Below are 27,875 nucleotides of genomic sequence, written 5' to 3'. Positions count from 1 at the left end.
AATGCAGTAGTAGCTGAAGCTGTGAGCCAGAGAAGTGGTTACAAGCTGCTTTTATACCCCATTGGAGAAGACAGACATATGTGTGTAAAGGACACACATCCTGCACCATCACTGCAGCAGTCAGCAATAGTGGAATGTGCTTGTGGACATCTCAGTGGACAGAGCCCGGCCATACACCTGTGAAATAAGCATTTAGCACTCCATTTGTCATCAGGCAGAAAAGATACCTTTTTCTTTCGATCCCTAGAGCGCTTCCTGTGCCTCCTTTTCTCTTTGGCTTCCTCCTCAGCATTGATTTCCAGATCCCGGTTCTTCTTTAACTGGGATGCTGCATGAGCCATTGTGAGAGAGAATATCCCATGAAAGGGTCCCTTGGAGAAGGTAATACACCCCTATGCACCTTCTATCCAGATTCCCAGTAGTGAGGACTCCAACAAATGGACAGGCAAAGCAGGGAAGCCAGTACGCAGGCTCAGAAGCAGAAGGGGAACCACGGACAGATCCAGTGCTTACATCTCGTCCTTTACCTCCCAGCACCTGAAGCCTTCTCACTCATTGTTATGTATCAATACAATGAGGGAGAGAGAGACAGCTGAAGCAGTGTGCTGCTGCTGCTTGACGGCACTATCCCCCTGCCACCAGCTGGAAGTGCCTAAGTGATCCCTGTGAAGGGGGATTGCGCCTAATGATGCTTCTATGCAGGAAAACAGTCATGTGGAGCTGCACATGCAAACACACAGCTTTACAATCTGCCTGGCAGCCCGAGTGCTGGGGGCAGATGAAACGAGCACTGTGTCATCAGCTTAAGACCACAATGTGTCCTTTGCAGGAATCTCTGAACCCAAGATGCAGTGCAGGCTTCCACTATGAAAATAGCTGCTGCTGCTGCTGGTGCTGGTGCTGAGGCTGAAGTGAAAAAAATAAATAAATAAGGGGGGGAATCATTTTGCCACACAGCCCCCGAGCTGCATTATGCAGAGCACAATGTGAAAGGAGGGTTTTTTATTAGCTCAGTATGTGTACAGCACTTTACCTCTCTCCACAATGAAAACACATGCATACATGGAGATAGAATTAAGCATTTTTTTAATGACCCATTTTTATGCAAGAGCATACGCTGCAACCTCCCTATTGCCAATGCAGAAAAAAATTATATTACTGTTAAGGTAAGAAAAATATCACTTAACCAAATGTGGAAAATACCATTTTTTGATTGAATTTTAATTAATGTTTTAGAAGAAAAAAAATATATAATAAACAGACACATGCAATAATTAAAGTAGGGTCCCGTCTAAGCTTGTAAGTAGTGATACAATTCTCCTGGCATATCGATGCATCCTTTGATGCTCATGGGCTAATGATTTATGCTGAAAATCTTCTTTCCTTCACCTCCATATCTATGTTACCACCTGAGTCCTCAGCATCTGCAGCTTCTGAATATTCATCATGCCAACTAAAATAGCAGCACGTTGGCCCTGAAGCAGCAACTATTAATGGAATGTACATGAAAACAAATACAAAGTATGCCACCAAGCCACTAGAATTATATTAGGGCCTTAAAAACATTGGTCGCGGGAATGATGTGTATTTTTGGCTATCACGCAGCTCTTATTTCAGAATATAATGATGTTTGGAAAACATGCAGCCCTGACCTAAAAAAAACAAAACAAAATAGGGGGCTTAGACCATTCCACTTTTTATGAAGATTGGGTAGAGCATCCTAATGTTGCTGAGCCTGGTTAATCTCCGCTCGAGTGATCCAGATGTCTGTGCATACGTAACACTAGAGCCATAAAACCTCCTAATATGCATGTAGCAGTAACTGGTTTATCTAAATACTTCTAATCCAGATGAAAAATTGATTTTACCAACTGGGATGCATCAACTAGGTCAGGCTGGGTACAAACACAAACAAGGCACAAAACAAGACGGCAGAAGCAACACAATACCAAACAAATCAATAAACATGATGATAATATCTATAAAAAGATGATGCAAAGCAGTTCTGCTGCCGTAAAATATAGGTGTGCAATTTGTATGTAAATTGCCCCATTTCTTATCAAAAGAAAGTCACAGACAAAAAACAAACAAAACAAAACTGATGTGCTTGAATGCCACAGACGGCTTGTTCTTACACATTCCAAGGATGTTATCCTTCCTTCCTTCACTAAATCCCCACAGAAGCAAGACACAGACAGAACATTTATATCACACTTTTCACCTGGAGGACTCAAGCGCCAGAGCTGCAGTAGGATGCGCTCTATAGGCAGTAGCAGTGTTAAGGCTCGTACACACGTCAGAATTTTCTAAACGACCGGTCATTTGGACGTTTGAAGTCCGGTCATTTGGACATCAAATCGGGCGTGTGTACAGTCAGTCGTTCAGCTGATAAGGCTGGATTTCAACAATCTGCTTGGCGGATCGTTCAAATACAGTCTTATCAGCTGAACAACCGACTGTACACACGCCCGATTTGACGTCCAAACGACCGGACATTCAAACTTCCAAGCGACTGGTCGTTTAGAAAATTCCGACGTGTGTACGAGCCTTTAGGGAGTCTTCCCCAAGGTCTCCTCACTGAATAGGACAAGCATCCCTGGCACTTTATTGCCTTCTTCAGGCCAGTGACCCACTTGAGCTACATAAACTATAAATAATTGTTGTCTCAAAAAATTTGCTAGCGATTGCTGCAGGAGGTAGTTTTAGAAAGAGCACTGTACAGACATGCTACTCAAATCCCATCGGAGGTATGTTCTGTTGCCCCCCAACCTTGCTGTAAGAACCTCATTGGCAGTTCCTGGCACACATTCAAAAATGGTGCTGGTAAATTTAGGCGCAGGATAAAGACGAAAGATGGGTCACTCTGATTTAGATATTCTTCTGCCTATTTTCTAATGTATTCCCCAATTGACCTACTAACTAATTATGTATCTACCGGTGTAATTCAGGCTCTGGCTATTGCCTGCAGTCAAATTAGTCCATTTTATCATAATTTGTGCTACTCAAATTAGTCAGTAAGCGGCACTATAGCCATAATTCACATTACAGCCTTTGGCAGTGCACAAATCCTGTCCGCTGCGTCCAAACTAGCGGTCTCCGCTCCTGTAACTAGATCAGTCTCATTAGATGGCCGACCAGTGGCGTCCTATATACAGGGCCGGATTTCAGGCAAGGCCAAAAGCCATGGCCTAGGGCACCTGGAAAGCAAGGGGCGGGCTGTGGACAGCAGGGTGGCTCTGCCTTGCCTATACACAAACCTCCCAACTCTCTGAGACAAGAAAAAGACACTTTCAGTGCAAACATATTTAGGCAGAAGACCCTACCTTGTCACATCTTCATCACACCCCCGCCATGTATTCCGGCTGATTCCGATACAATTTATGTGCATGCTGTGCCGCATGCATCTTTGTCACCCCACGAATCTCTTCCCCAAGTCTCTCCCCCAAGCCAGAGCGGAGTGATATGCGCTGTTACTGGTGCACAGGCAGATCGTTATGCATAGTGGTCCTGCACATCGCTCACTCACCGGACCACTCTGGATGTAGGAGTCTTATGTCTATGACGTCCTGCAGTGGCACATGTAATTAAAGGCGCCACTAGAGGGCGTCATAGATGAGACTCCTACTTCTAGAGTGGTCCGGCGAGTGAGTGCTGTGCGTTACCACTATGCATAACGATCGGCCTCTGCACCGGTAAGAACGCATATCACGCCACTTTGGCTTGGAGGAGAGACTCTAGAAAGAGTTTTGCGCGGTGACAAAGATACACATGGCGCATAAATGATCATTCCCCAGTTTACCTGACTCTTATTTGGTACACACAAAATTTGATATACAAAAAGGAAGTTGCAGGGCATGCTGGGTTGTCCTGTTTTGCTTCTCTACTTTACCCTCAGACTTAACTAATGCAGCCTGATTGGCTGAAGCCTCTTTCCCTCCTGTTTTCCCCTCCCACACCTCTGTTCCTCTCTGATTGGCCAATATTTCTCATGCGGAGACAAAGCACATTCTATAGTGAAGGGCGGGAAATGCATACACAATCAGGCAGAGAAGTGTAAGGGAGGAAATTACATCAGGATAGGCTTCAAAATAGCCAAAGTTAAAATTGAATACGGGGCATGGAGTAAATAGTGTGTTCATAGAGGATAAATGTAGTCAGAACAAGTAACAAGGTGTATTGCTTCTCAAACAAACTTACATCTCCAGCATAGTACATGATTCATTTATGTTAAAGAGAATCTGTATTGTTAAAAATCGCACAAAAGTAAACATACCAGTGCTTTAGGGGACATCTCCTATTCCCCTCTGTCACAATTTGTTTGTTTGTAAACAAACAAAATTGCCACCAAAACCAGAAGTAGGTTGATGCACAGTATGTCCACACATAGAAAATACAGCCATACACAAGCAGGCTGTATACAGCCTTCCTTTTGAATCTCAAGAGATCATTTGTGTGTTTACCTTCCTCCCCCTGCAGTTATCATCCACTGAAGAGCGACAGGCTGATTGTTTCTTCCTGCAGATAGCTCTGCGTCTAATACCTCAGTACTGTGACAGCCCAGCCAGCTCAGAGGACAATTTATCCAGCTTGTAAAAGGCAGGCTGCTCTCTTCTCTCACTGACAAGAGAGCAGAGAGGCTGCCTAATGTAAATAACACACACGGGAGTGTGCATAGAGAGGGCCTGGAGTGCATAACAGATAAACAACACTGAAAAGTTGGCAGCCTTCCAGTCACAGGGCGACAAATCCGACAGGAGAGAGATACGTTGATTTATTACAGAGATGGTGATAGTAGAAAGTGCTGCAGTAAGCCAGAGCACATTAGAATAGGTTTAGGAATTTGTAGGATAGTATAAAAAAAGATGAAATTTTTGTTACAGAGTCTCTTTTAAGTTGTTTCCATAACCTTGATGACAAAAACTCATTATTCCTTCAGAAACAGATATTATTTATTTAGATGTGGATCAACACTTGTGAACGGCGCATAATGTAAGAAGAAGAAAAAAAAAACACCTAAGGGACATTACATTTAAAAATACATCTAATGAAGAAAATATATGAAGTAAAATGTTAGAAATGTTAGGGCTGGTTCACATTAAAGGCGCTTGCTGCCCATTCTTACCTCCATCAATCCCCACTGTGAACAATTCTGTGTCCTGGAATGTTCTCTTACATGGTTATGAATATGGCATGAAATTGCCATATTCTAACCTCTGAACCAATGCACAGGGTGGGCGGGGGGTTGAAAGGGGCCAATCAGTACTCCTATATGGGCACTTCCAGTAGCAGTGACAGTTACATGATAAGCTAATAGACCAATGAAGAAAAGAAGACTTATTTACAGTAAGGACAAAAGGTATGTATCCCCAAATGTTTGTGTATTGGCCACATAAGTAGTCCCCGACTTACAAACGCCCGACTTACAAATGACCCGCTGATACGAACGGCATGGATTCTGTGTTTCCATGGCCACAAGTCAAACAAAACATTTTCAAATCAGACTTTTTTGAGAAAATCGATTAAAAAAAAAATCAAAGAAAAAATGGCTTTTTTGCCTTGTATAAACAGGTACAAAGGGCAGAGGTGACACAGAGGGGGACACTGGAGGCACAGAGGAGGGACAGGGGACAGAGATAGCACAATGTTCCAACTTAAGAACAGATTCAGGTTTAGAACGAACCTACAGTCCCTATCTCGTTCGTTAATCGGGGACTACATGGATATGTCTAACTTTATTGTCCATGGTGTTTATTTTCCAGTGCATATTCTAAAATGATACAGGATTGTTATGAAACTGTGTCTTTTTTTGACTTGTTACACACATAAATATGTAAAGTAAATCTCTACATTAAATCTATTAGTTTTGGGTAAGGGTCTGTTTCCATTACCCGCAGATTGGATGCAGGATAGATGCAGAAAAACTGACTCCAATTAATACCTATGGGAAAATCTGCAGCATAAAAATCGTGTTTAGTGGAAACAGGCCCATAGACATTCATTGGAGTCAGTTTTTCTGCATCCATTCTGCATCCAATTTGCATGTAGTGGAAACAGGCCCTAAAGTGAATAAGGACAGAACATAAAATAAATAAAAACGTGTGCTAAGAGTACCTCAGAAGGGCCACCTTGGTCACACAGTGCTGGCTTCTAAACAATGTTATAGGTAATTCATCAAACACTTACAGCAAGCTTCCCCTGATGTTAAAGACCTATTTGACAGTATAGCTACACAGCCGCATCCTTGGCTAGGTTCAAACTGACATGTTGTGGAGCATTGTGTTAGACAGTATAGTCGCATAGCAAACACGGTTTAAAGAGGAACTACAGTGAAAATAATGTAATAAAAAAGTGCTTCATTTTTACAATAATTATGTATAAATGATTTATTCATTGTTTTCCCATTGTAAAATCTTTTGAATCCCCGATTTACATTCTGACATTACATGGTGACATTTTTACTGTTGGCAGGTGATGTAGCTGCTGCATGCTTTTTTGGCAGTTGGAAACAGCTATAAACAGCTATTTCCCACAATGCAGCAAGGTTCACAGACAGGAAACTGCCAAGAGTATGTACTCAGAATTTCTTTGTGTGTGTGTGTGTGTGGGGGGGTTCACCATAATAGCAATACAGCGCCCCCGGATGGTCTGTTTGTGAAAAGGAATAGATTTCTCATGTCAAAGGGGGTATAAGCTACTGATTGGGATAAAGTTCAATTCTTGGTTGGAGTTTCTCTTTAAGAATATTACAATGGTACATTCAAATTGGCACATCAGCAGTGCGGTCACATGTACTTGAAAAACAAAGCAGATCGAGAGCCCCAATAGTGCAGTATGTCAACCCAATTGGCCATAAGAGTAAATATATGAGAATAGACTCACAAAGGTGGGTTACCTCTGGTAACCACTCAGTGGGCAGGTGGGGAGATTAGACCCGACCACACTCAGGTTACAAATGTCGCTCTCTGTAGAAGTAGAAGAAATGGTGGACACTCAGAATAAACAATTGTTCAAAATGGTGGCGCCAGATAAAGGAAGTGGTGGACTTACCTCCCACAAGTAGACACACAATCAGTTATTCACTGAAAAATATCTTTATTCAAGTAGACTCCAGAATGATAGCAACGCTTTTCACGGGTTACATCCCGCCTCATCAGGCAATATGTGGAGCTTGTAAAGATCCAGACCAAGTATGAGCGCCAGACCAAGTATGAGCGTCAGACCAAGTATGAGTGCCAGACCAAGTATGAGCGCCAGACCAAGTATGAGCGTCAGACCAAGTATGAGCGTCAGACCAAGTATGAGCGCCAGACCAAGTATGAGCGTCAGACCAAGTATGAGCGTCAGACCAAGTATGAGCGCCAGACCAAGTATGAGCGTCAGACCAAGTATGAGCGTCAGACCAAGTATGAGCGCCAGACCAAGTATGAGCGTCAGACCAAGTATGAGCGTCAGACCAAGTATGAGCGTCAGACCAAGTATGAGCGTCAGACCAAGTATGAGCGTCAGACCAAGTATGAGCGCCAGACCAAGTATGAGCGTCAGACCAAGTATGAGCGTCAGACCAAGTATGAGCGTCAGACCAAGTATGAGCGCCAGACCAAGTATGAGCGTCAGACCAAGTATGAGCGCCAGACCAAGTATGAGCGTCAGACCAAGTATGAGCGTCAGACCAAGTATGAGGGCCAGACCAAGTATGAGCGTCAGACCAAGTATGAGCGTCGTCACGGACATATTACAGCAATGCCTTGCCTCTAAGGAGGCCATGAAACGTGCCTCTGTCATGCGTTTGTTGTAGTTGTATGCACTTTTCTGTGACTATATCACTTTTCATAGATTAAGTACGTCCTTATTATAATTTACCATGCTTTATTAGAAGTTACGTATTACATTGGGTATGTACTACTGGCGTGGAAAAACCTTTTTGCTATGTTTGTTGATGTTGAAATTTTATACACTAAAAACTCTTGAGTGCAGTGGAATCCGTCGGCATAATGCGAGGCATATAAAATCCCAGAGGATGGCGCTCAAAAGCTGTGAGTAAGTAAATCCAATGTCCTGCAATAGCCACACCCGCACAAGTAGCAATCTCACTGAATACAAATATATAGAGGCTTGTTCGCCTCCTCTATATATAAAAAAACATAAAAACTCAGAGGATAGCGCTCAAAAGCTATAAGTGAGCAAGTCCAATGTCCAGCAACATTGCATTCACATTCCAATCTGCCTCCTGCTTCAGTTAACTTCAGACTTCTGGTTATGAGATAGTATAAGCCTCCACCTCCCCCTTTGTGAGCGACTCACCAGATTTTAAAACCTATATGCAGGTCTGTCAGCACCTTGGGACCGTTCCCGGGTCGTCCCTCACCTCTCGATCTGTGTGTGTGGATAGGCCGTTCCCTCCAGGTCGCCATGTACCTCAATGAAAAAGCCTCACATAGCACAAAACCAGATAGCTTTATTGTAAAATAAATTTAAAATACACTCACATTACCCTCCAATAGGTATATCGCATATATCGTAATTTGGGCACGGGTTCTCCCACGCTATAGCCGCCAGGCTTCCCGCAATGCGAGGCATGCTGTGAGGTACCGGACAATGTGCATGTTTACAGTTGCAATTAAGTATACTTTTCATTAACTTTATGTTTCACTGTATGCATCACATGATGCAAGTAATATGCATGATGCTCAACTTTCCCCTTTGTTGGGATTCTGGTTTTACAGGGCGCACAACATAATGCCCCAGTGTTTACTTAGCCTTATTGTGTATACTATGTAGTTGCAATCCCTCTCAAATACCTTGTGGTATCCCGTAAGGTCAACTTAAAGAGGAACGCCAGTGAAAATAATGTAATAAAAAAAGTGCTTCATTTTTACAATAATTATGTATAAATTATTTAGTCAGTGTGTGCCCAATTGTAAAATATTTCCTCTCCCATATTTACATTCTGACATTTAACACATGGCGACATTTTTACTGCTGGCAGGTGATGTCAGTGAAAGGAAATGCTGCTTGCTTTTTTGGCAGCTGTAAACAGCTGTTATTTCCCACAATGCAACAAGGCTCTTACAATGTGATGTCAGAACCATGGTCTTGACATCACACTGTGGGAGGGGTTTTACCACGATATCAGCCATACAGAGCCCTCTGATGATCCGTTTGTGAAAAAGAAAAGATTTCTCATGGTAAAGTGGGTACCAACTACTGATTGGGATGAAGATCAATTCTTGGTTACGGTTTCTCTTTAAAGCTCTACATTTAAAGCGCACCTGAAGAGAGAGGGATAAGGAGGCTGCCATATTTACTGCACACGTCTAAAGCCCCGTCTTCACTGCGCCATCTCTCCCAGCATCCCTATCTGTATCAGATAGGGCGACCCTGGGCAGGGTCGGGGTCTGCTCTGGAGCCTGGTGTAGTATAATAATGATATGTAAAGTGAAACGGAGGGTGCGGCCTGTCTACCTTAACAACTGCAGTGTTAAAGAGTGAAGTGAAGTGAAGCCAGCACTCTGTGGAGCTGAGGTGAAAAGAGATACAAAACACACCCTCTGCTCCTGTATTCTGCACAGACACCGCTAATCTTTTCACTGAGGTTCAAATCTCTGTCACGATTAACTGAAGGCAAGACGCATGCCTAACCTCATGATCCACCGAGAATTGATTAGCCAATCAGGGCCAAATATGAGGCGGCAGAATTTTATCAGACGTTTCCATGATCAAAGGAGGACAGAAATCCAGAAGGATAATCCACGATTTGGCTGTAGGGAGCACAATTCATTTTCAAGACACTGCATGTGACACCAGCAGCAGAAAAGCAAGCCGCCTTCCAATCTCTCTGAGAAAGACGACTGCATGGAACTGCAAGCTCTGCTGTGACCTTGGCCAAGAGATTTTATCTTCTGTCAAGAAGACCCATAAAATTACTGTATATTATACGCTCTGCAGAACAGAACTCTGCTCCTGGAAATTACAAACACAGCTCAGAATAGGAGAGGCAGCTTTGATCTGAACACACAATACATTATGTGATAAAGGATAGCTGTCAGTAGGCAATATGCTTTGTGATTCAGGCATTTTTTTTATATCACATTCTAAACATTGTGATTTCTCCCATATTGCTGTATTATTATGGGTTACTAACTCAGGACTTTAACCAATTTCACTGTTCCTAGTGGAGTGTGGGATGGGTTAGACCACCGGGACTTTATCACTTTATCTCTACCTCTGAATGATGTGCTGGAATGCTATAAAAATACATCGTATGTTACTTATGTAACTTTTAAGTGCTGCCCCATATACATTCTACTAAAGTAGCTCTCTTTCCCAGAGGGCCAGTACACCAGAATTTGCTGACTTCTGGATTTGAGTGCAATATAACAGATACCCAGAAAGTTCATGGTGACCCAGAACCACTAGGAAAGTTTAAGGGGCTAAAACCACAGAGAGATCTACAGAAGCTCCTGCATATAACTCACTCAGACACAGGATTACCGCTCTGAGCTGTGGATTTACGTCCCGAGCCTGACTCGGGATTACCACTACGGAGGTTAAAGCGAACCTGAGATGCAAATAAACTGATGAGATAAATAATTGGATCTGTCCTCCTAAAAGTATATTCTTCTTTTTTTTTTTTTTTTAAATATAGATACCCCACAGTTTTATTTTATATTTAGGGCCTGTTTCCACTATCGCGGAAACGGCCGTGAATCTGCAGAGTTTCCCCGCAGGCAATTCGTGCGGTGAAACTCTGCCATAGGGGATAACGGGGCCGCCGGCCGAATTGCTTGCAGTAGCGATACGGCCGGAACCCCCTACAGAATTTGCGGCGGAGGCTGCGATTCCCATAGCCGTGCATTGCACGGCTCATGGGATTCGCCTGCAATCCCGCCCACCAGCTCAGTGCCAGCGTGCGTCTATGAGACGCATGCCGCACTAGAGAAAACGAGCCCTTAAACATTTACAAAATAGATTGAATGTTTTGTTGTCTCTGCTCAATGGCGGTCTATAAAGCCCCATCTACACGATACGATTCTTTATACGATTCAATTATGATTCTATTTACGATCCGATTAAATCCGACATGTCCGATCAGGATTCGATTCGATTCATTTCGATTTGCCATTGCAAAACAATGGCAAATCGAATTGAATCGAATCGAATCCTGATCAGACATGTCGGATTTAATCGGATCGTAAATAGAATCGTATAAAGAATCGTATCGTGTAGATGGGGCTTTAAGAGTACCAGAATTAAGGAACTATTGACCTTTTTCTAGCTCTACCTCTTCTATCTCTAGAAGTTGTATTCTGCCTGGAAAACTTTTATGGCTGTAATTTGCTTATCAGTGATGTTTACTGTATTACCGACAAGGTACAGACAAGACAGAAGATGTCACTTTCATGCCTGAAAATTAATTCTTTCAGACCACAAAATAACACAAGATAAATAGCCTGGTTATTAACTATTTCAGCCCGCAGGGATTTTTCACCTTACACATCAGAGCAATTTTCACCTCCTATTCATTCGCTAATAACTTTATCACTACTCATCACAAATTATTGATCTATATCTTGTATTTTCCACCACTAATTAGGCTTTCTTTGGGTGGTACATTTTGCTGAGAATTATTTTTTTATAAATTCATTTTAACAGGATTAATAAGAAAAAAATTGAAAAAGTTCATTATTTCTCAGTTTTCGGCCATTATAGCTTTAAAATAATCCATGCTACCATAACTAAAACCTATGTATTTTATTTACCCGTTTGTCTCGGTTATGACACCATTTAAATTTTGTCCCTATCACAATGTATAGCGCCAATATTTTATTTGGAAATAAAAGGTACATTTTTTTCCATTTTGCGTTAATCACTATTTACAAGCTTATTATTTTAAAAATGTTTGTAGTATACCCCCTTCAAATGCATATTTAACCAGTTCACCCCCAAGGGTTTTTACCCTAACGGACCAGAGCAATTTTCACCTTTCAGCGCTCCTCCCTTTCATTCACCAATAACTTTTTCACTACGTATCACAGCAAATTGATCAATACCTTGTTTTTATTGCCGCTAAATAGGCTTTTTGGAGGCGATATTTATTTTCAGTAATACCTTTTCTTTTTATGCATTTTAAAGGGAAAAACAAGGAAAAAAATGAAAAAATACACAATTTCTCCATTTTCATCCCCTATAGTTTTAAAATAAACACTGCTAATGTGCATAAAACACACACATTTTATCTGCCTATTTGTCCTGGTTGTCACAATATATAAATTATGTCCCTAGTGCAAAGTATGGTGACAATATATTATTTGGAAATAAAGGTGTATTTTTCCTATGTTGTGTTTTTTGTTTTCTCATTGCATACTACCAATGAATTCAAGCCCTTATTTGCAAATATAACAGTAGTTCACCCTCATAGCATATATATTTTAAAAGCTGAGTCCCTAAGGTAACTATTTATGCATTCGGTTTTCAATTCTGTCACTTTTGGTGTTTTTTACAAGTGTTTTATTTTGGTACAGAGTATATGGAAATAACAGTTTTATTGCTTCTCATTCAGTTTGCCAAAAAACAAAAATCAAATGACATATGCATAATCTCTCAAACACCCCAAATTATCTTCTCTTGCTTGTCACGGTTAAAATTATACCCTATACACATCATCAGATAGTGTTTTGGCCACATAATACACTGTTAATCATGAGCAGCGCCAATGTATTTTTCAAGGCCAATTTTTGCACCAGAAACAATACAGTCATACTTTCCTAGAAAAACCCCTGGTGTCTCAGAACATTTGATATAGGTCATAAATGATACCATTCTGAAAACTAGAGAACCAGACCTACCCAAATATACATATTTTGTAACATTTGCACTTTTGCGGTTTTGATGAAATTGCACCGTAACTTTGAAAATGTTTTTTTTTTACAGTTTTCTTTACTTTGGCATGAAAAAACAATTCAAATGACATATGCATGATCTCTCAAACACCCCAAATTATCTTCTCTTGCTTGTCACGGTTAAAATGATACCCTATACACATCATCAGATAATGTTTTGGCCACATAATACACTGTTAATCATGAGCAGCGCCAATGTATTTTTCAAGGCCATTTTTTGCACCAGAAACAATACAGTCATACTTTCCTAGAAAAACCCCTGGTGTCTCAGAACATTTGATATAGGTCATAAATGATACCATTCTGAAAACTAGAGAACCAGACCTACCCAAATATACATATTTTGTAACATTTGCACTTGTACGGTTTTGCTGAAATTGCACCGCAACTTAGAAAATTGTATTTTTTGACAGTTTTTTTTACTTTGGCACACAACAACAATTCAAATGACATATGCATAATCTCTCAAACACCCCAAATTCTCTTCTCTTGCTTGTCACGGTTAAAATGATACCCTACACACATCATCAGATAGTGTTTTGGCCACATAATACACTGTTAATCATGAGCAGCGCCAATGTACTTTTTAAGGCCCTTTTTTACCAAATGCAACAATGTAATTCTTTCTTCTCAAAGCCCCAGGAGGGCTTGGTGTTAAACGCTCCCATTCAAGTGAATGGGAGCGTTTGTACCAAGCTTTCAAGCGCGTTTACACAAACGCGGCGTTTGGGTCCCGATTTTCCCTGGCGTTCAAGGAGCCCCTGGAAGCTACATGTAGCTTCCAGGGGAGGTTAACCGCGACGGCTAATGTCCCCCTAGGGGAAGAAAAAACGCGACCGCATCCAAACGCACACGAACGCTGCTGAACGCGACGCCAGCAAACGCAACGCCTCCAAACGTCCGTCTGAACCAGCCCTTAGGGCTGGTTCAGACGGACGTTTGGAGGCGTTGCGTTTGCTGGCGTCGCGTTCAGCAGCGTTCGTGTGCGTTTGGATGCGGTCGCGTTTTTTCTTCCCCTAGGGGGACATTAGCCGTCGCGGTTAACCTCCCCTGGAAGCTACATGTAGCTTCCAGGGGCTCCTTGAACGCCAGGGAAAATCGGGACCCAAACGCCGCGTTTGTGTAAACGCGCTTGAAAGCTTGGTACAAACGCTCCCATTCACTTGAATGGGAGCGTTTAACACCAAGCCCTGAACGCTGGCTGTAAACGCTCTGCAAGCGTCCGTCTGAACCAGCCCTAAGACCATTCAATAAAAGACACAAATGTTACCATTCTGAAAACTAGAGACTCAGGCCTACTCCGTTGCAAATAGAATAATTTAAGTGAGGCCTAAATCACTATACATAACATGAATGACAGATACATTGGAACTCACCATTGCAGGTCTAGCAGGATGGAGAAAGGCCAGAGGTCATACGCCAAGGCAAGCCAGTGGTCAGAAGATGGGGGGTGGTCTGCAGAGTAAAGTCCTGTGGCAAACACTCTCGCCTTGCAGCAGCAAGTCCAAATGGGAAAAAAACTATTTGCAGGTTGTAGGAGTCTTGGGTTTCCTCTAAGCTTCTGGGTTTCCTCCCACATCCCCAAAAAAGGTGGTAATGTTAACTAGTGGTAATTGTGAGCTCCTTTGAGGGACAGTAAGTGGCAAATAAAAGTAGAGAGGAAAAAGTCCAGTGAAAATTTAGGGTAATGAAGAAGGAAAAAAAAAAAAAAAAAAGTCTAATAGCTGCTGAGGGTATGGTATGCCTCAAAGCAGCCGGCAACGCAGAGTCCCGGCTGTGAGGGGCACTTTGGGCAGTGGTATCTGCTGTCTTTCCGCCTCTTGTGCTTGGTGCACACCCGGCATCGCTTCTGTGGCTTCGCCTTAATTGGGTTCGGGGGGATCAGGGCAGGAAAATGTTTTCCCCTTAGGCGAACTGCTCCATCCAGTTGCATTGGATTGAATTCCTCCATAAGGTGTACGCTTTCATTGATCAGCGATCTTAAAGCTTGTCGCATAAACGGGAGGTAGCTGTCACCGTGGCATTTCTTTTTATAAAGCACAAATGCGTTGTGCATGGCCATCTGCAGGAGGTAAAAAAAAACTTTTTTGTACCAGGCCCTCTTTTTTTTTTTAAAAAAGTAGTAGGAGAGCATTTGGTCCGCAAGATCCACCGCACCCATATTTTTTGTGTAGTCGACCAATGCCATTGGCTTCTCGATCCGCTCTCTGGAGGTTGTGACAGGAACCACTTCTTCATTATGAATTGAAGTCAGGACCATGACGTCTCTCTTGTCCCTGAATTTTATAGCCAGGAGCTCACCACTTCTGAGACTGTGTGTTTCCCCTTTCGATAATTTTTTATTAACCACCTGTGGTGGGAGGCCTTTGCGGTTTGGCCTCACTGTCCCACAGGCACCAGTCTCTGCAGAATATAAAAATTTGAAAAGGGGAATGCTGGTGTAGAAGTTATCCACGTACAAATGATAGCCTTGGTGGAGGAGTGGGTTGGCTAGTTCCACCACAATTTTCCCACTGGTTGGCATGTATGGTGGGCACCCAGCTGGTTGCAAATGGCTATCTTTGCCCTCATACAGGAAAAAAGAATAGGTGTAGCCAGTGCTGCTCTCACATAGTTTATAAAATTTTATCCCATACTTGGCAGCCTTACTTGGAATGTATTGTTTTATCCCTAATCTGCCATGGAAGGGTAGGAGGGATTCATCCACTGCAACCTCTCTCTCTGGGGTGTACACCTCGCTAAATTTTGTACTGAGGTGGGTGAGGATGGGCCTCAGCTTAAAAAGCTTGTCATGTCCAGGATCACCTTTGGGGACATTGTCCGAATTGTCGGCAAAGTGCAGGCACTTCATAAGAGCCTCATAGCGCTGCCTGCTCATGGAAGCTGGAAACAGGGGTGTTGCGTGCATAAAGTCCTTAGACCAGTACAGTCTTATTTCTGGCTGTTGGAGTATGCCCATGTGTAGTGTTAGGGCCAGAAACACCTTTAGCTCAGGTATGGTGGTGGGCTCCCATTTCTCAGCCAAATAGCAGGTGGGCTTCTGGGCAATATACTGCTGCGCAAACAAATTAGTTTGCTCCACAATGTGCTGCAGCAAATCATCACCCACAAAGAGCTGGAAGAAGTCAGCAGGCCCGAAGTTGTCAGTGGGCACTAATATTTCGCTTGCCCCTGTAAAAGGCGGGATGTTGGGTGCTACAAGGTTAGCGGGTGACCAGGTGCCCCGAATTATGTCCTCAGGTACCGGTGGGCGTACCTGCCTTTGCCTGGCTCCCCTTCGGCCTCTGCTGCTAGCTGCAGCAGTGCTACCCACTGAGCCCCCTGCGGTGGCATCTGAAGGGCCCTGGACAGTGGTTCCCCTCTGGCCTGTGCTGCTAGCTGCAGCTGTGCTACCCACCGAGCCCCCTGCGGTGGATTCTGAAGGGCCCTCACCAGTGGACTCATCATCCCTCCTGAAGCGGCGAGATGGCTGCCCAACGCTCTCTGAACTGTCAGAATCTGACTCAGAGCTGCTGCTCGTTGGGTGCCATTCGCTCCCTGAATCGTCCCCACTGCTGCTGCTCTGCTGGAGGAAGGCGGCTGCCTCCTCAACAGAATACAGTCTCCTCGCCATAGTAAGCAAAGGGGATAGATAGATAGATAGATAGATAGATAGATAGATAGATGGATGGATGGGAGGGAGGGAGGGAGGGATGGATGGATGGATGGGATGGATGGATGGGATGGATGGATGGGATGGATGGATGGGATAGACAGACAGATCGATCGATCAACCGAGCAATTGATCAATAACAGAAAGATTTTTTTTTTATTTTTTTTTATGAAGATGAAAAAAAGGATATAGATAGAAAGAAAGTATAGATAGAAATATCAGAGAAAGGGTAAAAGAGGGGTGAAGAAGTACAGAAAAGTACTAAGAAGTACTAAAAAGTACTAAAATAAAACAGAAAATCAGTAAATGGCAAAGGAGGGGGAGGATAAGGGGTTAATAAAAAAGTATGGGGATAAAATTTTATTTAAAAATATAAAAATCCTACCACAATCACAGTCTTTCTCCCTCACAGCTCCTGTCACCTCTGAATGCTGATTGACAGCAGTCTGAGGTGACAGATGAGCTGGGAGGGAGAAAGCAACTTTGTTTACAGACACTACAGGACAGATCATTGTTACTGGCTTGTAACAATGATCTGCCTTGTTACTGGCACTTGATTGGCCCAGGGACCATGTGATTCCCTGGTCCAATCACCAAGCCGCGGGACCCGACGTGCGCGCGCAGCGGGAGCGCGCCCGCTCGCACACAGCAGCAGAGTTACAATGTAACTTATTAAAACGTCCTGTTGCCATTAATAGCGGCGAACATGACGTTTTAATGCGTTACATTGTCCCTAAATGGTTAAAAAGTTCTGACCCTTAGGTAACTAGGGAGCGTGCCACCGCAGCAGAGCAGCCGCCCGGATGTGAGCTTCACGTCCGGGCAGCAGAAATGGTTAATACAGGTGAAACTGAAAATATATTGTGCAAAAGTTCATTTATGAACGCAATTTAACTTAAAAAGTAAAAGTAATATATGGAATAGACTCATTACATGCAAAGCAAGATATTTCAAACATTTATTTATTATAATTTTGATAATTATGGCTTACAGCTTATGAAACCCCCAAAATCAAAATCTCAGAAAGTTATTGTCATACTCACGTGGCTCAGCTCCGTCCTTGGCGAACTCCTGTCTCTATGTGCATGTCGCTGGCTGCGGTTTAGTGACGGTGGTCGGGGACATGCACAGGTTTGTGCGGAATGGTTAACGTTGTGTAAGCATGTGCAGAGTTTTGGCAGACAATCATGCGCATGCTTGGTGTACAAGATTACGCGCCAAGTGGCAGCCTGTCATTATAAAAGGCCCCTCCCAGCATTCAGTGCTGCTCGTTCTGACAGCTTTTTTGGTTGTTCTGCGGATTGCTCCTGACCAGCTTGTTCCCATTTGTTCTTCCTGTTGTGACCCGGCCTGTTTGACCATCCTGATCATCTCCTCCTGATTGACCTCTGCTCTGTTTGTGGACTCTGTTTATTGCCTGCCACCTGCCCTGACTCGGATTGTTCTTGGAATTCTGATAATCATCAGGAAATTTCACAGCAAGGCATCACCTTTCTCTTGACCACTAGCTGAGGCTATCCTAGTAGAGACCTGGTGGGCACTAGGCAGCAAAGTTCATCATCCCTTGCGGGGTGCGCTGGTGAAGACCCATGGTCACTTCACTATTGGGTAACATATCTTTCCTCAGTGGAAGGGTTAACAGTGTCTGAAGACATACAGTTCCTAACAGTTAGTATATTGAGAAAAGGTTCAATATTCTAGGCTCAAAGCATCAGACTCTAATCAGCTAATTAATTCAAAACACATGCAAGGGGTTCCTGAGCCTTAAAACAGCCTTTCAGTCTGGTTCAGAATTACTGACAAATTAACTTTTGCTCGATATTCTAGTTTTTCGAGTTTCGCCTGTATGTTTTGTACACGTTTATCTCATGTCGCCTCTTGTACACTTTAAGTACACCTGAGGTCCTGAAAACACACTCTCAAACTACTAGGTTTCAGATAGGTTATAGTAATATTATGCCTACACTATTCAGTCAATTAGAATGCTTCAAATTAGAGGCCTGCACCGGGTTAGGTACCTGCAGGTTACCGGAAATGGGGGTTAGATTTGAGTACCCGTTTTGACTCTAATCGGGTTATGGGTCAGGTCACGGGTAGTGAAAGCAAGCAAGCATGAGATAATTCTGAGTCTTTTGCTTCCCAAAATCTGTGATGGCTGCTGAAACCAGATTACTTAATTACTTGTTTACTGCTGGTAATCTTTAATGCCAGCAGACACCTTTCTGCTCTCAACCTGATACTCTCCCATACCAGTATCTAAGGCTACTTGGGAACATGCAAGTGTGTGATTGAAGATGTGTTTTTTCATAGCTGAACAGAAATAATTCAGTCATAATTTAGTCAAAAAAAAAAAAAATTAACACTTGGCTTTGGTTTGTGTATAAAAATAGGTTTCACTTCCAATGAAGACTACCAATGTATATTTTATAATAAAATGGAAACAGTGGGTCACGGGTCGGGTTGCAGGTCTGGAAGCCTGCAGGTCGGGACGGGTGCGGGTACCAGTATTCACCAGAAAGCGTGCTGCGGGGCTAAAAAATTAGACCTGCGCAGAACTCTACTTCAAATTGTAGACATTGCTGTGATTGGAGAACTGTTTCTCATGGACTTTCTTGCTGGGTCAGCTAAACAATACTAGCTCATCAAACTAAACTGGCAACATTTCCAAGGACATTGCCACTCCACATAAAGTGATAATGGTGCCATGCTCATCATCCGTCTCTTGTGCTCGCAGTGTAATATTTGACATGGCTGGCATTTTTACTCAGTATCTGCACAACAATATGGAATTTGATCACACGTTAAAAACACAGATCAGATTTTCATAGTATATTGTAAGGGAGAGTGGCACGTACGACGAGATCACTATATCACATAACTGCAGTTTCTGTTCATTCCCAACATATTTTATTGCTAAGCACACACAATAAGCTTCTCTGTCAATTGGTACAATTATATTACTGGCACTCATCCATTCATTCCAGCACATAAAAGCACAACACATTTATGCTGCTTACTGGAAAGTCATTATTTATCAGTGTCTGCTATGGAGAGATCAGGATTCACTGACTCACAATGGGCCGCAGTTAATGGAGCCTCGGAATGTTTAATGAACATGACAGAGTGGAAGGCAACCCACAGTCAGCGCAGTCATTAGACTGGTACTCACACTTAACACCCCCTCCTTTATACTGACAGTGATGGCCAGCAGCATGGGTGACCCCCTCTATTATCAACACTCATGCTAACTGAGACGTCTGCTTTGGAGAAACACAAAGTGCATTTTTTTTCTTGGGAGGGAGAAAAACAGGCAATTACAGGGGTTTTCTGTTTTGATGACAAGCAAAAACCTGCTTCAAAATCTTCAATGTCAAGACATTTTATTAAAAGATTTATCCATATTTAGAACCAGCCATTGGATGCCAGCTGGGGCATATCAAGAGGTGGCAGCAACTTTTGCATCCAACATTGCAATAATATAGCAGCCATTTGTGATATTGTATATAATATAGAAGCTCAGGGGTTTGTCTAACAGGCCACCTGCTGAGGATGACAAAGTGAGGGTGTACAGACCATGTCGAGGGGTTATTTCCCCAGAGCCGTCTGATATGAAAGGGGCAGTAGGCGTAGGCAAGACGATTCATGGGAATCATCTGCCGTAAGCCATTTTGAAAGGGGAGGTGTAATAATATAGCAGCCATTTGTGATATTGTATATAATATAGAAGACATATTTTGTCATTTTCTGTCTGCTTTGTACTATCGCATATGTGTATGTCTGTTAGAAGCCAGTCTGGCAGCTGGCTTTGGGGTATAATTGTCACCTGGACACTAGGATGAAGGAAGCTGCTAATTTGATTTTCTGTATGTCAGTGTAAATTACATTTGCATTCCGTTTCCTCTGGAAACTACAGCCTACTAGGATAAAGGAAGCTGCTAATTAGCAGCCATAGTATGATGTGTCTGCATTGCTTTGAATTCTGTACACATGTAAACAGCCACCTGTTGTCCCTATATACAATTAGACTGAGTCTGGAAGGTTCAAAGCGGAACAGGAAACCTTTGGAATTTGCATATCGCAGCAAGCAATGATTTTTACAGAGGGCTCTGCAAATGGTGATGTCACAATCTGGGGAAATTGGATTTCTGGCCTCGGTCTACAAATATGCCTATAAGAGTCAGCATAGAACATTCAGAACTCTTCTTCTCCTGAAGGTAGCGCGTTCAATCTCTGTTTTGATTCCCGTTTTTATTTTTGCAAACTGTCTTTTTGTGTGTCCTTGTATTTTTACTTTGTTTTTGTAAATCTTTTGTATATATTTCTTTCTGCACTGTTCCACTTTTTGGAATATTAAATCTTTATTTAATAAGCCTGACTTCTGATATACTAGCAGAGCTCGCATTCCTAAAGAGAGACTGCAGTGTAAGTTGTGTTACAAGTTCAGTATCTGATCGGAAGCTCGGTTTGTACACCGCTACTGTGTGAGAGTTTGTGTATGCATGCCGTTCCCGTATTTAGGCCTAAGTGCAAAGCTGACCCAAATACGACAGTGCTGGACTGAGTGCAGGCCCCTCGACAGCAGAGTGGGAGTTGTTGAAGTGTCTAGCAGCAGCTAGTGGTGGCAGAGAAGTGTTGTTGATGGGTGACAGCCTTGTGTTAGCTTGAATAAGGCTGCTTCCCCTCTTGATCTGGTCAAACCCCAGTCGGGAACCGTCTCTGCAGGCTTGCCGTAGGGCCGGTTCCTGACAAACATCAACCATGGCCAGTTCACCATGCAATGTTTCAACATGCAACAGGGCCCATATGCAATTAACTTTTCCATCTGAGTTATCTCCTAGGAGATAATTTTCATATTCTCTTTAAACTAAATTTTCAGCATTTTACAATTGAAAAAGTACAAATTTATTTTGAGTATTTTCTTGCTTGCCGGTGGCTTAAATGGCATTTTATGACAAGCTCTGAAAATATCACCAAGGTGAAAACTCAGGAGAAAAAGTGAATTGCATATGGGCCCAGGTTTCTTCATCAGGTCTGCTCACAGAACTATTGTTCCTTCCCCAATTAAAATTCAGCTAAAAAGGTTAGGGTAAAGGAGGAGATTTGACTGGCACTATTAACCATTTGCTATCCTGTTAACCTAGCTGACACAATCTTTACACTTTGTCGACTAGAAATCCACAGGATAGGTTTAGCCGCCATCCACACCTTGTATCAGTGGGGGGACATTGCGTCACCTGGTAAGTAATGGGATCATTAGACATTAACCAATTAGGGACCGCAGTAAGTAGAATCTACAGTGCATCTGTGGCTCTGTAACTCTGATGCAGCGTAGATTCTAGGTGGTTCCGTGCCAATCGCTGCTCCAGGTGGAAGTAAACTCGGCTATCAGGTGACAGCTCAGCTTTCTCACAGTGATCAGGTGGTCAGGAGCCAGTGAAAACGATTCCTGACCTCCTGGTCACTGTGAGCCAATCACAATGATTGGGAAGTGAAAGACTGAAAAAAAAGCCTTTGGTCTTTAAAGGGACCAAAGGCGCCCATCCCAAATAGGTTAAAGTGTACCTGAAGTGGTTTTCAATCTAATAAATTTAATACTGTATGTTATATAGAGTTTATTTTTCCAAGTAAGCAGCACCTATTTGCTAGGAGAACACCGTAAAATATTATTTACATCCCAACTGCACTAAAGAAGTTTGGTTTTGCTTAAAGGGAACCTAAAAAAAAGGAGAGAGTTTCACTTACTCTCTACCAGCCGCCTGCAGCCACCTTGTGCCCGTACCGCCATTTACCGATCCTCCGGTCCCCCGCAGTGACAACGTTTTCAAGTTGGTGACAGAGAAACTCTTGTATGCACATGCTCAGGACACTCCCTGATCGAGGACACACTCAGCCAGGGCCACACAGGCGCATTGGCCAGCAACTGGCTCTGACACCGAAAACGAAACTAGGACTGGAGGATTGTTCCATGACAGTGCGGGTACAGGGCAGCTGCAGGGGGCTGGTAGAAACCCCAGGTAAGTGAAACCTCTTTTTGTAGGTTCACTTTAGGTTTCCTTTAAGAAGTCAAACACTGCTCCTTCCATCCAAGCCCAGCTAGTGAAATGTTTCCCGCCATCCTTCCCATTTGCTCGGGGCGCAGGTGGGTGGAGACCAGTGTGACTGTATGGGCAGGCATTGGATGAGCCCCATTTGATTTCTAAGATAAAGATTAATTTTCTGGCTTCAGTTGGACCAGATGAGTATTTTCACAGTGAGCTCCTGCCAAAACAGTTCTACTCATGGGCATACAAGCAATAACCTTTAATAAGCTCTCCAGGGTATATTTAATTTACCATACTGAAAACCACTTCAGGTTCACTTGACAGTACACCGGTCATCAAGCTGAGAACTAATTCACTTTAGGGGACCCAGTAGGAAACCTCACTGGGACCAGCTCTCCAATCTCAGTACCCTCTTACAGCTCAAAACGTTGTGACTGATGAACAGGCACAGCAGTAAGGCCTCTTTTCTATGGAGGCTGAACTGTTCACTTGTTGGGCAGAATTTAAGTGCTTGCCATAGGCGCTATCTTCCCTAGATATGCCACTGGTCCCTGCTGCCTCATTCTGAACTGAGGTTACATCTTCAGTCTTTGCCTGGAAGTTCTTCCAGCCCCAACCCCGCAGTCCATAAGCTCCCTCTGCATCATCCATGTTCTCTTCGTTCCCCGGCTGGCGGCACCAGTACATGTGCGACTTAAACAAGTCATGGTGACTTGTCTCGATCGTGTCCTCATCGTCAGGAGCATGCTGCACATGCTTGGTTCTCAAAAGAACAGGGATGTGCATTCACCGGGATTCGTGGTCAGGTCACACATGTAATGTAGCTGCTGGCGGGAGAATGGATGGGACCAAGAGTACTCCAAGTGACCTCATGGACTATGTAGGGAAGGGGGGGGGGGCGGAGCTTTGGAAGAAGCCCCAGGTAAGTAAAATACTGCAAATGTAATCTCAATTCAGGTTTCCTTTAAGTGGTGATAAAAAGGGTTTAGGTAGATACACTAGAGGTGTGCTATGGATAGAATATCCACCTATCCCAGTTCATTTTTTACTTTTCCTGGACCCAATGTAGGAGTTTAAAGGTTTAACTTCACTTCTTGGGAAAATGTAATTAAGAATAGTATAAAAGAAGTAAATCTCCAACTACAGTAAAATCCTGATAAAGATTCTAACCCTTCCTCACCAGGTCCTCGGGTAAAACAAAACATCATAGCTGGAAGTAACCTCATAACAAGCCTGCTATATGCTAATAACAATAAGTGGATAAAAGAGGAGACTAGTATGAATGGTTGCTCATAGAACAGGATTAGAATAGCACACAGCATGCACCATTTTACTGTTATGTGTTAAGACAGTAAATTGGGATGAAATATGCTGGCAGCGTCTAATCAGATTAAACTATAAAATAAGCGTCTTAAGCACAATTCCTTCAGACAATTATAACAAATGCTTTTCCAGACAATTGAACATAAACATTGCACAGCCACCGCGCTGTTATTGTGGATACAAAAGAACAATCATCAAAGATATAGACAAGAACTGGCAATACAATGAAATATGCCTTCATAGATATATCGGAAGATTTATATAGTTTGCTGCAAGGAAGAACTTTGCCCTCAATGTACATCAGCTTTCCAATCGGGACAACCAAAAGGCAGCGTTGTCAGGCTGAGAAAACTGCTGCATGCAGCATATCAGTACAACACGCTTCCCATGAGACCCAGGAACACTTTGGCCTCGATTCATTGCACTTTTATCACTTCCTATTTTTTTTAACACCATATAAGTTATATTTGGCATTGACCAAATAAAGTAAAATGTATTATGTAATGTGTTTTACCTTGCTTGCTTTCATTTCAAATACCCAATTAGGTTTTTAAAAAAATCCTATCTTATTATTTGCCTGCTCGTACGCCTGTTTCATTATGTTCACTCACTAGCCAAGACCAAACAAGGTATAGATATTAACCCCTTTAAAAGTATCAGTATATGTATGACAGATTCACTATACAGGGGTGTACTGTCCATTTTATACTCTACTCTAAACTAACCATACAAACGCTTAACTCCCATTCTAGTTTGAGTAAGTGAAATACTGTCATATTACCTTAGATACAGAGCACTGGCAGCTCTAAGGCCTCATTCACACTGGAGTGCTTTACTAGTGATTTCAGCTTGTCTGTAAATCACTAGCACTTAAAAAAGCTCTATGGCAACGCAAATCAATGGCAGTGTTCACACTGTAGCAATCCCCAGTGAATAATGATTTGCTGAAATCTCTAACATGGTGCATGCAACATTTTTGTAGCGATTTTGGAGCGACTGCATATAAATGTTAAAGAGAATCTGTATTGTTAAAATCGCACAAAAGTAAGCATACCAGTGCGTTAGGGGACATCTCCTATTTCCCTCTGTCACAATTTCGCCGCTCCCCGCCGCATTAAAAGTGGTTAAAACAGTTTTAAAAAGTTTGTTTATAAACAAACAAAATGGCCACCAAAACAGGAAGTAGGTTTATGTACAGTATGTCCACACATAGAAAATACATTCATACACAAGCAGGCTGTATACAGCCTTCCTTTTGAATCTCAAGAGATCATTTATGTGTTTCTTTCCCCCCTGAGGAGGGAGTGCATAGCAGAACCACAACACTGAAGAACTTGGCAGCCTTCCAGACACAGGCTGACAAGTCTGACAAGGGAAAGATACATTGATTTATTACAGAGACTGTGATAGTACAAAGTGATGCAGTAAGCCAGAACACATTAGAATAGCTTTTGGAACTTGTAGGATGATAAAAAACAGGATGCAATTTTTGTTACGGAGTCTCTTTAAAGAATCACAAAATGTAATAACCCCACAATCATCATCCCGTACAGTGAAAAATTGCTTTGCTAAAATGCTAGTGATTTTGCTAACGTCTTGCGATTCCCAGTGTGAATGGGGCCCAAGGGTAGCTTGCAGATCACCAACATCGAGATATTTCTCCATTTCCTACAACAAATCTATATGATTCTAGAGAAGCTTCCTAAGATTTATGGTGACAAACCGGCGACCTGTTTCTGGGGATGCCAGAATACAGGATCTAAGTTTCATATTTGGTGGTCATGTCCAATAGTTGCCTGGAATCGGTACAAAATGTATGTAGTGAAGCTAATTGCTCCATCTCAGGAACAGATCTGTCGCTTGGGTCTACAACCAGACACAATGCTACATGCCAAGCATAAAATCATACAATATATAGATTAAAGTTCCAAAAAATTACATAGTCTCCAAATGGCTTCAGATTTTATGCTTGGCATGTAGCGCTAACCTCCTACAGAAGCTGCTGGTTAATTTGTACAGATGCACTATAGAAAGCATTCTGACCAATTGCACGACAGCCTGGTACAACAGCTGCACCAAGGCTACTAGAGAAGCCCTGCAGCGAGTTGTTAAATCAGCAGAAGCCATTATCAGCACTGAACTATCATCACTGGAACTTTTGTATAAGGCTCAATGTATGAGAAGGGCCAAGAACATTATCAAGGACAAATGTAATGCTCGTGTGCATAAACAATATGGTCTGTTTACAAATCACAAGTGTAATGTTTGGGGGTTAAACTTTGACCACCCAGAGCAACAAGGCTGGTAGCTGAATAATGGAGGAGGCTACACAGGCTGCCCAGAGCAACTGCAGCTCTGGGTTTCCGATATTGCTACAAATAAAACACAATGGCAGCGCAGTGTGATGTTGCGCTGCCTTTAGGATACCAAGCATTCAGACAGGTACGAGACAGGACTAGACTGGAGCATAACTAGTAGCAACCGCAGCTCACAGTCACATCCACAGAAGCAGAGCAAGCAGGCTAACAACAGCCACCAGCAAGCATCCACACAGACAAAACTACAGGAAAGATGTAAAGAAACGCGGAAGAGCCGCCGCCATGAGTCGGCGGGAGGCGGCTCTTTCCGCACATGGCATGGCGGAGCACGGAGAGGCAGCCGCCTCCACTCAGTGTGGGGCGGCTGTCTCCATACGGGGCATGGCGGAGCGCGGAGAAACCTCCGCGTTGGACGCAGCGGTTAGCGCGCATGGCCCCATTGCTGAGGCACCGCAGAGCGGTGCTGGTGTGGCTGGGACACGTAGTGCCTCTAGGCTTATAGTGACGCGCGCGCACTGAGGCAGGGATTATATGACAGCCAGAAGTGAGTCAGCTGACCAGGCTGGTCAGCTGACACTGGCTCCACATCTCATTGGTCCAGCACTTAGGGAGGTGCTGGAGAGATGCCGGTGTATATATACTGCTGTCTGTTCAGTTGCTGGTTGTCTGGCGTTGCGAACACAACGTGGTAGCACTCAGACCTTAGGCAGATCCTAAAGTGTTCCGGGACCAGCTGGAGCTGTAATCCTACACTTAGCTAGATTCTGTTGATAGTTTAAAGTACTAGTTTGATTGTGAATATCTGTTATGACCTGTTTGCCTGTCTGACCATTCTTCTGAACTCTGATCTTGTACCTTGTTATATCTGATACTCTGTTGCCGAACCCCGGCTCGTCTTTTGACTCCGCACCTGCCTCCTGATTCTGTACCCAGATATATCTGATACCCTGTTGCCAACCCTGCCTGTACTTTAGACTCCGCTTCTGCCTTCTGAATCTGTACCTTATCTGTCCGTGTGTGTACACCTGGCTTGTCCGACCTCGAGAACCGACCTTACTGTTAGAGGCGGTTCCCAGTCCTGACAGTGACACTTCCTCTTGAGTGTCACTTTCGTTCTGTCATTCCTTCTCTCTGCCTTAATCCTCCCTCCGGGAGAGTCCTGAAGGAATTGTGCAGTACTCCTTACTGCTCTGAGGCCCAGTCCTCTCATTATTACTGTTTGCACCAAACACTCTACTCAGGTGTCCAGAGGTTAGTTTGTATATCGGATTATCGGTGATACTGCAGATCATCTATAATCTGGTATATATCTGTATTCCTAGTGATACTGCAGATCACCGGTAATCAGATCCTCTCTGTGCTACACCGATCGTTACAAAAGAACACCACTAATAGCAACCGCAGCCTATCAGTTACGTTCCCAGAACTAGAGTAGCAGGAACACTACCAGTCACCAGCGTTGTGATGGCAGAATCCAAGCCATCAGGATAATGGACTTCACTGACCCACCGCGGATGCAGCAACTGTCCATCGGGCATGGAAACAAGGCAATACACAATAATACAGAAAAATAAACGGCTCAACTAACGGGTAAATATATATTAGCAAGTCTGCATATATATTTATCAAGAAACTAGCTAAA

General features: G+C 43.1%; 1 protein-coding gene across 6 annotated transcripts in view; it reads right to left on the bottom strand.

The window, feature by feature from the left end:
• The window catches only part of ANK3 (ankyrin 3), an 825,851-nt gene that overhangs the window by 393,651 nt on the left and 404,325 nt on the right, over positions 1-27,875 (bottom strand). The window contains exon 1 of one of the 6 annotated variants that reach the window (XM_068258454.1): positions 228-791. The exons of 4 other annotated variants lie outside the window; for them this stretch is intronic. In XM_068258454.1, coding sequence (XP_068114555.1) covers positions 228-341 — 114 coding nt within the window. In that variant the 5' untranslated portion in view covers positions 342-791. Of the gene's footprint in view, positions 1-227; positions 792-27,875 lie in introns of those variants that run through there. One more of the 6 variants, XM_068258485.1, reaches the window with a different exon arrangement.

The sequence above is a fragment of the Hyperolius riggenbachi genome, chromosome 10 (genome assembly GCF_040937935.1).
Source record: "Hyperolius riggenbachi isolate aHypRig1 chromosome 10, aHypRig1.pri, whole genome shotgun sequence".
NCBI classification, from domain to species: domain Eukaryota; kingdom Metazoa; phylum Chordata; class Amphibia; order Anura; family Hyperoliidae; genus Hyperolius; species Hyperolius riggenbachi.
Note: the sequence above shows the minus strand (reverse complement) of the source record. Positions and strands in the feature narration are given on the sequence as shown.